Below are 16,026 nucleotides of genomic sequence, written 5' to 3'. Positions count from 1 at the left end.
AAAAATTGTTTTCTAATTTCACTTATTTGTATTGTTTATAGGTGGCGGATGGTGGATGCGGGATTCACATCATGCATGTGAGTGGAAAGTCGGCGATTAACCTCGGCGCAATTGAGTTACAGTCTAAATATAACTATTATAGGCCTTGACAGCAAATTAACTAATATAATACATTAACCGATGAGTAAGATGTTCTGATATATTGCATTATATCACATGGCAGAGCAGGTCTCCATGGATATGGAGATGTTTTTCTGTGTGGCCGAGTCTGATTTAGTCATGCGATGTCAGGCAACGGGTCACGTGAGGTGGGGATGGTCACATGATAGTGTGACATCCGTTACCTGTGATTGGATGTGCATTGAGGAGGAATGAACGCAGACAAGAAATCAGGTGCATGCAGTGAATGTCCCGGCAACCACCTATCACCAAGAGGTAAAGCACGTGTCACTAATTTTGGCAGGTATATTATCGTTAGGTGATATGTCCCATTGGATAATAATAAATTAGTGGGTGTTGCATGAATATGGAATTGAATTCTATTGGTCCCCTTTGATTAGGGGTGGTATTTTTTGCACTATATACAGTATGTTTGGAACCAATGTTTGATATTATGCTTGATAAAGGCTACTGTGTAGCCGAAACGTTGCCCTTTTTTGTACAATGTTTCATGGATGATCGGTGAATAAAGGACCCTCATTTGGATATGCTGCTATCATCTTCTATTTCTTCGCTGATCTGCTGACCTTTGAGGATCGGTGGTCTGGACAAGCTGCTGCATTCCGAGGGAGTCATACAAGGTGCATTGGTGCTGCTCTAACCTATTTATTACTGCTCTATCTTGAGGAAAGGTCATTAATATTAAAAGCCCAGAAAACCCCTTTAAAGGCAGTCTATGAACTTCAAAATAGGTTTCAAAGTAATCATACTGTCATGTAGCTGCCCCGAAACATAACCATAAGTTTCTTGTGAAATTCTGGCCCTCTAATCCTCAGAAATGCTTCTTTTCATTATATGTAAATAAGGTTTTAGGGGCTGCTCCATTTGATGCACTCTCTCTATACCAGTACCTCCCTTCTAAGGTTGAGATTTCACAGCATGTAGTGAGGATGCAGAGGAAATTAACTGGTAATAGAATACCAAATACTAGAAGGACACAAGTAAGAAAATAAAATTCAAGGTGCTTCATACATGTAAAAGGAATCAATCTGTAGAACAAACAGACACATGTAAAAGTGTAATTTTTATTAATACCTTCACGACGACAGACATAACTGTACAGATGAGGTGCGTAAGGTGTGTATGGAGCTGGTTTACTAGCTAAGCCTGCTTTATACATGGCGGCTGTCGGTCACTTAACTCTTCATTTAAAAAAAAAATATGAATAAAAAAAATTATATAAAAAATTCAAATCACCCCCTTTCCCAGTTATACATGCAAAACAAAACTATAAAAAAACATAAACATAAAAAAAACTATTATTGCATGTAGTGAATGGAAAAAATATTTACGATTCGCTTTTTAGTCAGGACTGATTAGGGTTTTACTAGGAGGAGTCCATCAACTTTCCCTAGTTTCCAGGCCGTATTCCCTCACCCCTTTCCCTCCTATGTTCTGTGTGGTGTTTCCCTCCACACCCAAACGTGACACTATCATTGTGGCTACTTGATAAACATAGTAAAAAATGAAGATAAGTTGCACATGCAAGACATGATGGTACTCAATAACCACAAATATCTAGAGACACAGTTCAATATTTTAATACTGCTGCCAAATGAAGTCTTTGATTGTGCATAATAATCTGATTTATTGAGGACTCTACTATTACCTGTAATCAGGGGCGTAGCTAAAGGCTCTGGTGCAATAGTTCAGCTTGGGCCCCCCTTTGCTCAGTGCTTTGTGGCCAGGGGCCGGGAAACACATAGCCTTCCTGCTGCCTGAGTCAAAAATTGAAACAGCATCCCCCAATGCCAAATTCTTGACCTAACCCCTTCCCTCCAGCCAGAGGTGTAACTTGAAGATTCTAGGCCCCAGTGCCCTATCTATAACAGAACCTTCCCAACATGTACTTTCTATAATACTGGTGTCTTCTTATAAGACACAAGGGTCTTTGGGCTGCTACCTTTGCACCCACTACAGCTACTCTCCTGCTTATAATAATGAAAGTACAAATAAAGCATGATGTTATATTTGCTATGTTGTAAATTCATTTATAATACTTCTCAGCACTGTCAAGGTGAAACCACATTTCCGGACAAATATATGTAATATTGCCTTTAGGAATTGCTCAGTAAAATAATCTCTGCTCAAAGTCCTTGATATTACACCACTATTTGTTACAATGATTAAGCCATGCCAACTCCTGACTATATAAACTGTTCTGCAGCCAATCAGATTACTACTTTACTTTTCAAACGTACTCTGGAAAACTTCCAGCTAGAACCTGACTAGATGCTATGGACAACCAAGAGGATGAAGGTCATATTATAAATCATTGAAAGCTCACTTCGATGTATAGGGGGAACTATACAAAAAACATCCTTTTAAATGGGAGTCAGTGGTAGACATATGCCACTGTAAAAAAAAAAATGAAACCACACTCCAATAGGTACTATGTTTTAAGAGAATTTTATCTGGCACTGCATATTCACATCATTCTAATTAAAAAATACTGGGCTGTGCTCCTCCAGGAGCCATGGTATGTTCAAAACACCACTGAAGGTAGTCCTCTGATTATACGTGGCACATCATATGACAGCATAGAAGTTACTCTAGACTACCATTTTAACTAAAGAATGGTATAGTTGTCAGAAACCAGGAGAACAAAATAATTGGGAGAAAAAATATCTAATCTGTCAGATCCTTTTCTCCACCGAAATCATCAGGATAAATTTGGGAGCTCTCCATACAATTAGATTGTTGGCCAGCCCCTCTGGAAACAGTGGATTTGGCTGACAATACTCTACTGTGTATGTAGCCCTTTACTGACAAGTTTGGTATGGGACATCCTCCACATTTCCAAGGGTTTACCCATCTTCTGTCCATAAGCTAATAAATGTATGATGATGATAGTTACAGAGTAAAATAATTATAAGGTTGAAATAGACATGGGTCCATTAAGTCCAACCTATAATCCTAGGGTGTTGATCAAGAGAATAGGCAAAACCATTATGAGGCAGTTGCAATTACACAATATCAGGGGAAAAATTTCTTTCAGATTCCAAATAAGGCTATAAGAAAAAATCCTTAATCAGTGTACCTTCTCTAGAAATCTAGTACCCATAACCGGTTATATTATATGCTTCAAGAAAAAGCATCCTGGCCCGTCTTGAATCAATAAATAAACCATTCACAATATCATGTAGCTGACAGTTCACTGTCTTGGTGCTATAATCTGCCCATTCTCTTAATTACCTTGGTTGTCCTCTTCTGTACCCACTCTATTTCAGCTATGTTCTTCTTAGACACAAGTGCCCAAAAGTGTGCACAATATCCCAAGTGTGGTCTGATTAGTGGCTTGGCATTAGCATATATGCCTCTTTTGATGGAGCCCATTATTTTATTTGCCTTGGCAGCAGCTGCCTGGAACTGGTCAATTTTACTGTACACCAATATACCCAAGTCTTTTCCAGAGGCAGTTTTACCAAGTGTAGTACATAATTTTATATTTTGTTTCCATAGCCCAAGTGCACAATTGTACATTTATCCATACTGGATGTTATTTGAACCTCTGTTTCCCCAAATCCCTCTGTAATATCATACTATCCTCTGTCTTGTTTACCTTACAGAACTGCAAATTATACATATGATAATGTTATATTTATTATAGATAAAAGCTGTATTATTTAATGATGAAGAGCTTTCTAGTATACTCTATGGGTCTCATCCATAAAAAGTGATCTGCCAAAGTGATAATCAGTAATATAACATTAAGGGTCCATTCACAAGTCCGTTGTTTCTTTTCTGATCTGTTCCGTTTTTTGCGGAACAGATCTGGACCAGATCTGGACCCATTTATTTTCAATGGGTCCTGAAAAAAAATCTGACATTGTGCTGTCCGATTTTTTTCAGGACCCATTGAAAATGAATGGGTCCAGATCTGGTCCAGATCTGTTCCCCAAAAAACGGAACAGATCAGGAAAGAAACAACAGACGTGTGAATGGACCCTTAGAAGAATATTTGAACAAATTTGATCTGACGGTGAACTGGTTATTTTCTTTCTACAGTCTTCTTTACAGTTACATGCTCATATCAGCAAAACTTTTAATATATTCCTGATAAATCCATCCTGCTTCTATTTCTCTGTTTTTCAATATATAAGTCATCCATTGCAGCTCAGCACTAGAACAGAGAGATGTTTGCTATCAGACAGAGGTCTGTGGGAGGACAAGTATTTTGATGACTGTACATTCCCGAACTGCCTCGGTACTCCCCCAGGTCAAAAGCTTTAATCATTACAAATTACTGCCAAATTTTACAGGCTGACAGTTCTCAACACTCTGCTCACAATGTTTATTACAAATGAGACAGGTGAACAGATCAATGATTTCATTTCTTGTTATCGCTTCTGGTTCATGATGACTATTCCTGTATTAATGCCAAAAAGTGACCCAGATTTACTAATTCTATAGACAGCGTAGAAAGCTTAGACAGGCTGCCTAGACCTGCACCCGATTTATCACAGAGACTCAGGCTGGATGATGACTGGTGCAGGGATAGACACTTTTCCCTGACTTTGAGACATTTTTACACTAGAATTGTGGGGCATCTTAGGACCACCTTTTCCACAAAGCCCTACCTCATTTCCCATATGGCCCCACCCTTTATCAAGCATGTCAGAAAGAAACCAGATGGGCCAAACTGGGCCACTTTTTTGGCACAGACACATTATTAAAGGGGTTCTCCAGGAATTAAGAAAATGAAAATACGTAAATATTACTTTATTTTAAATATATTCCCAAATACCTTTCATTAGTTATAATGGCTCATTTTCTCTAGGAGAAATAAAATGGCCGCCATCCTATTTGTACACACAAAACCTGTCCTTATCACACAGGAGGACAAGTTACTTCACAACACTGAGCTAGAGAGCTGCCTCATCCTCCTCTGTTCTGCTTGTCAGGGATTATGATCCTGAATACATGATAAGATCTTCAGCTGAATCTCTCTGGGAATGGAGTTCGCGAGGAGACATGAAGTACAGAGAGGAGGTGGAGATGTGGCTGTGTCCTGCTATGTGACTAGGACAGGTTTTGCATGTACTAATAGGACGGCAGCCATTTTATTTCTCCTAATGATTGCTCCCCAGAGAAAACAATTCATTATAACTAATGAAAGATATTTGAGAATATACAAACCGGATTCCAAAAAAGTTGGGACACTATACAAATCGTGAATAAAAACTGAATGCAATGATGTGGAGGTGCCAACTTCTAATATTTTATTCAGAATAGAACATAAATCACGGAACAAAAGTTTAAACTGAGAAAATGTACCATTTTAAGAGAAAAATATGTTGAATCAGAATTTCATGGTGTCAACAAATCCCCAAAAAGTTGGGACAAGGCCATTTTCACCACTGTGTGGCATCTCCCCTTCTTCTTACAACACTCAACAGACGTCTGGGGACCGAGGAGACCAGTTTCTCAAGTTTAGAAATAGGAATGCTCTCCCATTCTTGTCTAATACAGGCCTCTAACTGTTCAATCGTCTTGGGCCTTCTTTGTTGCACCTTCCTCTTCATGATGCGCAAAATGTTCTCTATAGGTGAAAGATCTGGACTGCAGACTGGCCATTTCAGTACCCAGGATCCTTCTCCTACACAGCCATGATGTTGTGATTGATGCAGAATGTGGTCTGGCATTATCTTGTTGAAAAATGCAGGGTCTTCCCTGAAAGAGATGACGTCTGGATGGGAGCATATGTTGTTCTAGAACCTGAATATATATTTTTCTGCATTGATGGTGCCTTTTCAGACATGCAAGCTGCCCATGCCACACGCACTCATGCAACCCCATACCATCAGAGATGCAGGCTTCTGAACTGAGCGTTGATAACAACTTGGGTTGTCCTTGTCCTCTTTGGTCCGGATGACATGGCGTCCCATATTTCCAAAAAGAACTTCGAATCGTGACTTGTTTGACCACAGAACAGTCTTCCATTTTGCCACACTCCATTTTAAATGATCCCTGGCCCAGTGAAAACGCCCGAGCTTGTGGATCTTGCTTAGAAATGGCTTCTTCTTTGCACTGTAGAGTTTCAGCTGGCAACGGCGGATGGCACGGTGGATTGTGTTCACTGACAATGGTTTCTGGAAGTATTCCTGAGCCCATTCTGTGATTTCCTTTACAGTAGCATTCCTGTTTGTGGTGCAGTGTCGTTTAAGGGCCCGGAGATCACGGGCATCCAGTATGGTTTTACGGCCTTGTCCCTTAAGCTTAGAGATTGTTCCAGATTCTCTGAATCTTCGGATGATGTTATGCACAGTTGATGATGATAGATGCAAAGTCTTTGCAATTTTTCGCTGGGTAACACCTTTCTGATATTGCTCCACTATCTTTCTGCGCAACATTGTGGGAATTGGTGATCCTCTACCCATCTTGGCTTCTGAGAGACACTGCCACTCTGAGAAGCTCTTTTTATACCTAATCATGTTGCCAATTGACCTAATTAGTGTTAATTGGTCTTCCAGCTCTTCGTTATGCTCAAATTTACTTTTTCGAGCCTCTTATTGCTACTTGTGCCAACTTTTTGGGGATTTGTTGACACCGTGAAAATTTGAATCAACGTATTTTTCCTTTAAAATGATACATTTACTCGGATTAAACGTTTGATCTGTCATCTACGTTCTATTACAAATAAAATATTGACATTTGCCATCTCCACATCATTGCATTCAGTTTTTATTCACAATTTGTTTAGTGTCCCAACTTTTTTGGAATACGGTTTGTATGTATAATAAAGTAATATTTAGGCTTTTTTTTTTTTTCTTAATTCCCAGAAAACCCCTTTAATTCTGGACCTGTGAGTTTATTATTTTGGTGATGTTATCAATTTAATAATTTCCCTCCCCCTCATGTAATACTTCCATTTCTGCCTTTTATTTTCTAGCATGCACTCCTCTGTTTTTTATTTCTGTATTACGTTTCTCTAAATTTACTCATCCACTTCTGTTTTTTTACAATCCCAATGTAAAAAAAGTTGGGATGCTGTGTAAATAAATGTAAGTAAAAACAGAATGCAATGATTTGCAAATCTCATAGACCCATTTTATTTTCAGAACAGACACATCTGATGTTGAAAGTGAGACATTTTACTATTTCATGAAAAAAATGAACTCATTTAGAACTTGATGTCAGCAGTGCATCTAAAAGTTGGTACAGGACCATGTCTACCATTGTGTAGTATCCCCTTTTCTTTTATCAACTGTCTGTAAACTTCTTAGAAGGAAGGAGACCAGTTGCTGGAGTTTTGGGAGAGGAATGTTATCCTTTTTCGTCTAATGTACGATTCTAGATGCTCAACAGTCCTGGGGCTTCTCTGACAAATGCTTTCTACTGGTGAAAAGTCTGGACTGCAGGCAGACCAATTCAGCATCCGGACTCTTCTGTGAATGGATGCAGTATGTGGTTTAGCATTATCTTGCTGAAATTTGCAAGGCCTTCCCTGAAAAAGACATCTGGATGGGAGCATATGCTGTTCTTAACCCTCCAGATTGACAGTACCTTTCCAGATATGTAAGTTGCCCACACAATATGTATTAATACAACCCCAAAACCATCAGAGATGCAGGCTCCTGAATTGTGCCCTAAGATGGATGGTCACTTTCCTCTCGAGTCCGTGGTTTCCAAAAAGAATATAAAAGTTAGATTTTTCTGACCTCAAAACAGTTTTCTATTTTGCCACAGTCTATTTTAAATAAGCTATGGCCCAGAGAAGATGGTGGTGTTTCTGGATTGCCATCTGAGGGCCTATAGATCACGAATATCCAATATTGGCTTTGTTCTTTGTACACATGGATTTCTCCGGATGCTCTGAATATTTTGATTATATTACATACTGTAGATGGTGGGATATTCGGACTCTTAAAAATTTTACATTGAGGAAAATTTTTCTGAAATTTTTCCACAACTTTTAGACACCGTTTTTCACAGATTGGTGAAGCTCTGCCCATCTTTGCTTCTGAGAGACTCTGCCTTTCTAACATTTTCTTCTTTTATCCAGTCATGTGACTTGGTTGCAATTTGTTCCTGCGTCTGTTTATTAGTAACACTTACTTTTCCAGCCTTTTGTTGCCCCTGTACCAACTTTTTTGAGATGTGTTGCTGCCATCAAGTTCTAAATGTTAAAATGTCTCACTTTCAACATATTATATGTGTTCTATGATGTATTGTGGATAAAATATGGGTCTACGGGATCTGCAAATTATTGCATTGTTTTTATTTACATTTATTAACTTTTTACATGTTTTTGGAACATTTTTGGAAATGGTGTTGTATAGGGTTGACCTTTAAGTAAAATAATAATTGTTGCAGATTTTCCCCCCAAATGTCATCAGATTGTGGCTCCATGTTCTTCTGTTTAGCTTCTTATTAAAAATACTACCCTCCTAAACTTTAGTTAAACTGCTAACATATTTAAAAGATCTAATAATGTTGTCCCTTTGACTTCTATCCTCCAGGCTATATAAGTTAAGGGGCACATTTATTAAAACTGGCGGTCTTAATAAGGACCTGGCGCTGGATCACTGAAGTTATGTAGAGGCCTTCATATCCAAATTCCATATCTAGCTTATTCTGAAGGATGCACTCCCGCATGTGGACTGTAACCTTAGTGCTATACTAAATTAATTACTGTGTAATACTGGCTTATTATTGTCACCATATTATTGCATTATTGTCTTATTTTAATGCATTATGTTCTCCTTGTAATCGAAATATAAACCCAAATCACTTAAAGGGGTTGTCCAGCCGTGAATATTAATGACTAATCATCAGGATAGGTCATCAATATCTGATCGGTGAGAGTCCGACACCCCTGCCTATCAGCTGTTTGAAGAGGAGGCAGCGTTCCATGCGAACACTGCTTCCTGTTTATTACACTGCGCTTTGTTTCAGAAGTGCAGTCCAACACAAGTACCTGCTCCTTTCAAGTGAATGGAGCGAGTGCTTTTAATTACACTATGCCACTGCTCCACAGGAGATGAGGTGTAGTGTGAAGACCAGGAGCTGATCGGTGGGGTGCTGGGAGTACGACCCTCGCCAATCAGATTTTGATGACCTGTTCTGACTATATCCTGACTACAGGTCATCAATATTAACGGCTGAACAACCTCTTTATAGAAGACGTTTTATCCTGAGTTCAGTAAATCAAAATATATTCATGTTCTAGTATAGACTACTACTATTAAGTAATCCTTTAATATTAATGCACTCTTTTGTGGTGCACTACTGAATCTGCCATGTAGTTGACAGCTGCGTCGCAGCACAAATATGACATTTGAATGGTGAGCTTAATATGTGTCCTTCAGTTTTTCTGCAAATAACAATATCCTCCAGAAATGTGTCCACTGTATATGTCAGGATGTCAGGAAAGACATGTTTCATTACGTGACACAATCTGTACCGTAATCTTACCTGCCACAATGATGTCACTTGCTAATGCCATCTCAAGGCCTCCTCCTAAAGCTGCTCCATCCAAGGCAGTAATGGTGGGCATTGGTAAATTTGCTTAAGAGAGAAAAGAAAATATTTTTATAAATGTTTAAAAAACACTTCTAAGTTATCATTCACATTCCTATATGTCCTCATAGCAATCTCCTAAATAGTAGAGCTGAATTTGTCTTTTGAAAGAGGACTTGTCACCACAAAATGCAAATCAATCTGTAGGCAGCATGGTGTAGAGCAGGGGGATCTCAGGAGATTGATATTGATATTTTTGTGGGAAAAGATTTAGTAAACTTGTAAAATATACATTTATATCTCTGTTACTTCTCAATTTAAGGCCAGCCCAATGAACAGTTCTCAGAATATGGGGGAGGGGTCATAGCCTAGCTGAAGAGAGGACAGTGGGAATAAAGATACTGTACTTCGTAAGTCTTTGAGTCGGTAAAACTGAGTGTAGAATGATGCTCAGGCATTTTCATCTGAACTCATCCTTTAAGTGGAAATGAACACTATATACAGTCCAAATGATGGGTAGCAGGGAATGTGGGACACAATAATGGTGCATATATGAAATGGTTATGGCCGAGTTGTATTAAATGAATACAATTAAAGGGGTTTTCTGTAATTTTTGTTTTACTGATGACCCATCCTCGGAACCCCGGTTGATCAGCTGTTTGAGAAGGCAGTGGTGCTCCTGTAAGTGCCATTGCTTTCGCTCTGCTTTTCCTTGACCAAGTGACAACACATTCATGTGGTCACATGGCCTCGGAGCAGCTCAGCCCCATTCAAGTTGACTACAATACCAAGCACAAACGCTATACAATGGATGGCGCTGTGCTTGATAAGCCCGAAACAGCTGATCTGAAGGGTCCCGGGTGTCGGAAACCTACTGATCAGATACTGATGACCTATCCAGAGGATAGGTCAACAGTAAAAAAAAATCTTAGAAAACCATTTCAAGCTTTAAAACTAAAGTTACCTTAGTTTCTTAATTAAAGATGCTCTACTTTTAGACTTCTGATAAACAATATACCATATATTTTTCAACTTAAAAATCATTGTTATGGAGCTAAAATAAAACAGCCCATCTGCCAGAGCATGCCCATTATAGAGACAGATTGCTTTCCATCCTTTGTCAACATCCACCCCCACTGAGCAGACGAACTTCAGGGAAAGATGTTGATAACAGTCATGGTAATCATCATCACCAGTTCATACAGTACAACCCGTTTTATCAGCTGAAAGAAAGAAAAAGAAAACTACCAGATCTTAAGTGTAAAGTGGGCAGGTGACACAAACCACAAAGTAGAAGAACATCATTAGTGAAACATCTAGCAAGTGCACCTACTAGAAATTATCTATAGTAACCAAAAGTTCACTTGGAATTATCCTGTAATAAGTCAAACACATACTAAAAGTATAGATGTAGGGTCATTCTAGTAAAAGGCAAGACCGGGGGATACATTCTAGTAACAAAAGAGAAAATGCGGGAGGTTCATTCCAGTATTAAAAGGTGAGGCCAGGGGGTTCATTCAAGTAGTAAAAGACAAGGTCTAGAAGGTTCATTCTAGCTGTAAAAGACAAGGTTGGGGGGAGTTTATTCTAGTGGTAAAAGAAAAAGTTGGGGGATTCATTCTAGTAATAAATGACAAGTTGGGGGTTTACTCTAGTAGTAAAAGAAAAGGTTGAGGGGGGGTTACATTCAAGTAGTAAAAACAAGGTTAGGGTTTGATTTTAATAGTAAAAACAAAGTGGGTAATCCATTCTAGTACAAAGGCAAGATTGGGATGTTTATTCTAGTAGTAATAGACAAGGCTGGAGGTTCAGTCTAGTAGTAAGACTACAGTATGTCAGGGGAGGTTCAAGTTAACCCTTGCCTTTTATTGTATATAACTCTACATGGTGTACAGTGACACAATGGCGGTCAGTAATGTAAGCAGTCACTTCAATCAAAAGCTACTTAAAGGCTATGTACACCTTTGGGGGCATTTTTTTATATTATTGCATCGTTCTCATTTAAGCTAAAAATCGTTTTTTCAATTGGCCTTCATTAAAAATGTTGAGCCTTTTTCCCTGCATAGCTTTGAGTTTATCTAGTAGCAGGATATAAATTTTTCACTCTGTCGCGACAGGCAGATCACCTGGAGGGCTCCTTATCTCTGACCTTATAAACACACATTAAAGTTCAATTCTTATCTTACTGATAAGTATGTGACTTAAAAGGGTTGTCCGGGTTCAGAGCTGAACCCGGACATACCTCCATTTTCACCCAGGCAGCCCCTCTGACTTGAGCATCGGAGCAGTTCATGTTCCGATGCTCTCCTTTGCCCTGCGCTAAATCGCGCAAAGAAAGGCATTTTCAGGGGTTTCGGTGACGATCAGGGCTCTCCATTGGGCTTCCAGGAACCACGGTGACGTCACCGGCACCGATGGGCGGGATTTAGCGCTACCCTAGCCAGTAAAACGGCTAGGGCAGCGCTAAAGCACATCCATCTGAGCCGGTGAAGTCACCAAACACACTGCTGGGCGGAAGCCTCCGCCCGGAGTGTGTAATTGTAAACAAAAGAGCCCATTGCCCTGCCTGATCTAGCGGAGGGCAAGGGAGCGCATCGGAGCATGAGATGTTCCAATGCTAACATCAGGGGGGCTGCCTGGGTGAAAATTTGGGTATGTCCGGGTTCAGCTCTCAACCCCTTTAAACAAGTATTTATGACCTTTTAGTAATTTATAGATAATGGTTATTAGTTGACCAGCACAAAGTGAAAGTACCATTAACACAGCTAGACAGTTAACCCTTTGTGACTGAATGGCTCAATATTTTGGATGAAGACCAATTTAAAAAGATGATTTTTATCCCAAAATGGGTAAAAAGCAATCATAAAAAAAATTCTCCTGAAGGTGTACATAGCCTTTAGTATAATCATAAGAGGTTATACAGATTCCATCTATTTCAAGGCTTTTTTTCATGTTAGAATTACATTTTATTCCTGTATATAAATGTGAAGAGAACATTAAGATAGTTCAGAATTCTGTGCCCCCCCCCCCCCCCAGAACTTGTTTCCTTTTCTGCTTTATACTTCAGATATCAACAGCAATAATAAGGCATTCAATGTTTGTTTAATGCAGCAGGACAAGGATTAGAATATCTTTAGTAAATACTAGAATAGGAGGAGGTTTGGCGGGCCCAGATGCCTGGTGATATAACTTGGCCCGTTTGATCCGTTACATTAAAGATTTGGCTCAAAACAGGGAAATATTACTAAAATATAATTTGAGGAAGACCTAATATCTCTCTTATCAGTTTGGGATATATTGCATACCAAACGATGAGAAGCAATAGATGTATTGACTATGATCATTACAAGAGACATTACAAACTGTTTTGAAGAGAAGGGAGCATCGTGGCAAATCTAGTTTTATGTAGGCCTGCTATTCTGACATAGTGAATGGTAACAGCTAGGCTCCCTACCTTGCATGTCATGATAACAAGAAATTCAAAAATCCAAGAATAGGATTTTAATGTGTACAAGAAACATTGGCATTCAAAACACTTCAGGTCTGGAAATTTCATTTTTATAGAGTTGTATTGCAACTTGTAACAGTCGCGCTACAATAGAAGTAAATGGGCTGACAACTTTTCCCATTCACTTATACTGGAGTGTGATCAAGCAAGAAAACAATGCATTCCGAACTGCGTTACATCATGCTATTGCAGTCATATGACAGACCTCCGGTTGGGACCATGCATCTAGCCCTTGCATTACACGTTGCAGACACCTTTTTCACTTTTTTCTAACCTACCATCAGACAGATTAGAAAAGTGACCTCCAGGAGTCAAGCTCTTGTCCATTCTCTTCAGTGCAAAAATAGTCAAGATTTCAAGGATCCCATTCAGATTACTGCAGTAAGGATATGAACTACTCCACTATGGCAGCAAAACTACATAAAAAGATTAAATGATATGGTCTGCCTATTCTTCATGTTTAGCATTTAACAAAGAAAAGGAAATATAACTAGTCTTGGTTGCATTTTCATAATGAGTCAGTTTACTAGAATTTCTTGAGGTACGAGAAACATCAATTTTACCTCTAGCAAGTCTTAAATGCATCAAACCTAACTCGTACGTAGACCCTGAGTGAGGGAAACTGCGTGAACCAATTCTCTGTTTATAACCAAAGAGATTCCCGGGACTATACCTGAACCAGAGATGAACAGGTAGAAAGCTCTGATAGTCTTGAGTTGTTTGTACTTTAGTTATTCTGTCATTTCCAGACAAGGGTATTTACAACACCCAACCATCGTGACTCACACAGGTTACATGGTCCACTAGCCTACATCGCCCACCACTTCTAATTGTACGTTAATCATCAGTGTGCACTTCCCTCTTTAGAAAATGTCCAACAGATTATTACTTTCAGTATTACTTCATTAGTCATGAATGATAATACATTTAAAGAGAACCCTACATATAGGTGATTAATGTTTTCAATGGGTGTAATACTTGCTCCATTTTGAATAAATTGCATAGTCTAGAGGAGGTACTGGCCTAAGATGCACCCACAACATCTCACTCAGCCAGCCAGAAATTTACTCCAAAACAGCTTTGTGTGGATGGAAATTTGGCCTGGCTATTTTTCCTTGTCATGTTCCAAGGTTTGTTAAACCTTAGATAAGTGGTACTAGCAAACCTTGCCAATAAGTGGCACTAGCAAGATGGTTCTCTTTCCCCTGGAAATGCCTCTCTGCAGCTACACAGCCATACGCTTATAATATGGAAATATAGTCACTCCCAGGCACAGATTTCAACATTAATAAATAAAGAGATCTTGTGCCCTCCGATTATTTGTATACTGCAGTGAATATGTATGCTCTTGTGCTTACAAGGGTTTCTAAGTGTTCTGGTTTCCTTGAACCATCAAAAACACGCCAAGAACATGTTCAGTTTGGATGCATTTTTTACCTACATCTAGGAGTTGCACCCACAGGGAGACGTAAACAGTCGAACTATCCACAAAGTGCAGTTGTTTAGCTTGCAATGTTTTTTTGGTTTTGCCTAAGCATCTTTATAATAGATATATTTTCTAATATGCTCCCTCTCTTTAGGAGATACGCTCAACTGGCTCGAAAAATAAAACATGTTAACTGAGTTGTCCAGCAACGAAAAGTTAGTTTGAAAACAGCCTAGAATATCTAAAAATAACAAAAGATATCATAGTAAGCATAATGATGCCCCACCATTCCAATTCCAGCACTTTTCCCCCACTGGTCCCTACGTTATGCTTCGTCCTGAGATGGACATGTAAATTGCTGCAGAAGTCACACGTTCATGTAGAGGGAAGCAAAAAGTAGAGACCGGAAGCAGAACCAGGAGGCGTTGGAACCAGAGCAGGGGGTTGGGTTGAGAGCCGGACGGTAAGGTTACAATGACTTTGAGATTATTATCTTTCATTCCAAACTGTTTTCAAACTAGATAATCATGGCTGGACAGCCTCAAACTTCTGAACAAGGTATTTTCAGGAAATTAAATAGAAACCGAAAAAACAAAACATCCAAATGCTGCAGTGAAGTTTGTGAACCCAGCCTAGAAACTGAACTATCATTTAATGAAATTGTGCATGCCTAAGCTAGGGAAGATGTCAGTGACTTTAATCCATTTAAACAGCGGTGTAATATATTGCTGGAACCTAATAAGATTCGCAATAAACAAAAATTTACAAATAAAAATTATTGATTAATAACATAAAAATAAAATTTGTATCTTTACTATCCCCAGCCATATACCTTGTCTCTACCATAAAATATGAAATTGCCCATCCTATTGTACTTACATTTGACAAACTGTGAGTATATGAAGTTCTCACATATTGTCATTGCCCTCTTTTTTTTTTTTTATGTTCAACTAAAAGATGCTACAGAGCTACAAGTCTAAAAGGCAGCAAAGAAACTGGAGGCTTGACTATTGTAGCAGCACAGTTTGTATGTGTCAAACTTTAAAGTGTAACTGTAATTTCGGATTATTTTTTATATTTTGTAGGGACTGGGATGTCAAGCATTTTACTAATATCTTTTATTAGGGAGAGATTTTTATTTATTTATTTTTTAACCAGAAAACAGATTCTAAAGAGTCTCTTTAGAAATCCTCTGAGTGTTTGTCTGGGCTCTAGCGCTGCAGTCTGGGGCACAGCTGCTAAGGTGAGACGTGCTACCGGACCGCAGTCCTCGTAATGCGCTGCCTAGGCATACCCCTAGTGATGCAATGTATCCATGACAACTCAGGCTGAGGGGGGTTAATATGCTATTTGGTTTAAGTGTGTCTGGTTTTGCTTTTGACTGAGTGGCAGCTCCGTCAGCCTGTTCTGG

At 39.0% G+C, this 16,026-nt stretch overlaps 1 protein-coding gene across 2 annotated transcripts in view; it reads right to left on the bottom strand.

The window, feature by feature from the left end:
• AUH (AU RNA binding methylglutaconyl-CoA hydratase) overlaps window positions 1–16,026 on the bottom strand; it is a 295,495-nt gene that overhangs the window by 116,698 nt on the left and 162,771 nt on the right. For both annotated transcript variants that reach the window (XM_044273314.1, XM_044273313.1), the window contains exon 5: window positions 9,637–9,729. In XM_044273314.1, coding sequence (XP_044129249.1) covers window positions 9,637–9,729 — 93 coding nt within the window. The remainder of the gene's footprint in view (window positions 1–9,636; window positions 9,730–16,026) is intronic.

Source organism: Bufo gargarizans, chromosome 1, assembly GCF_014858855.1.
Source record: "Bufo gargarizans isolate SCDJY-AF-19 chromosome 1, ASM1485885v1, whole genome shotgun sequence".
NCBI lineage: Eukaryota > Metazoa > Chordata > Amphibia > Anura > Bufonidae > Bufo > Bufo gargarizans.
The sequence above is the reverse complement of the archived record's forward strand: the minus strand, read 5'-3'. Positions and strand labels throughout refer to the sequence as shown.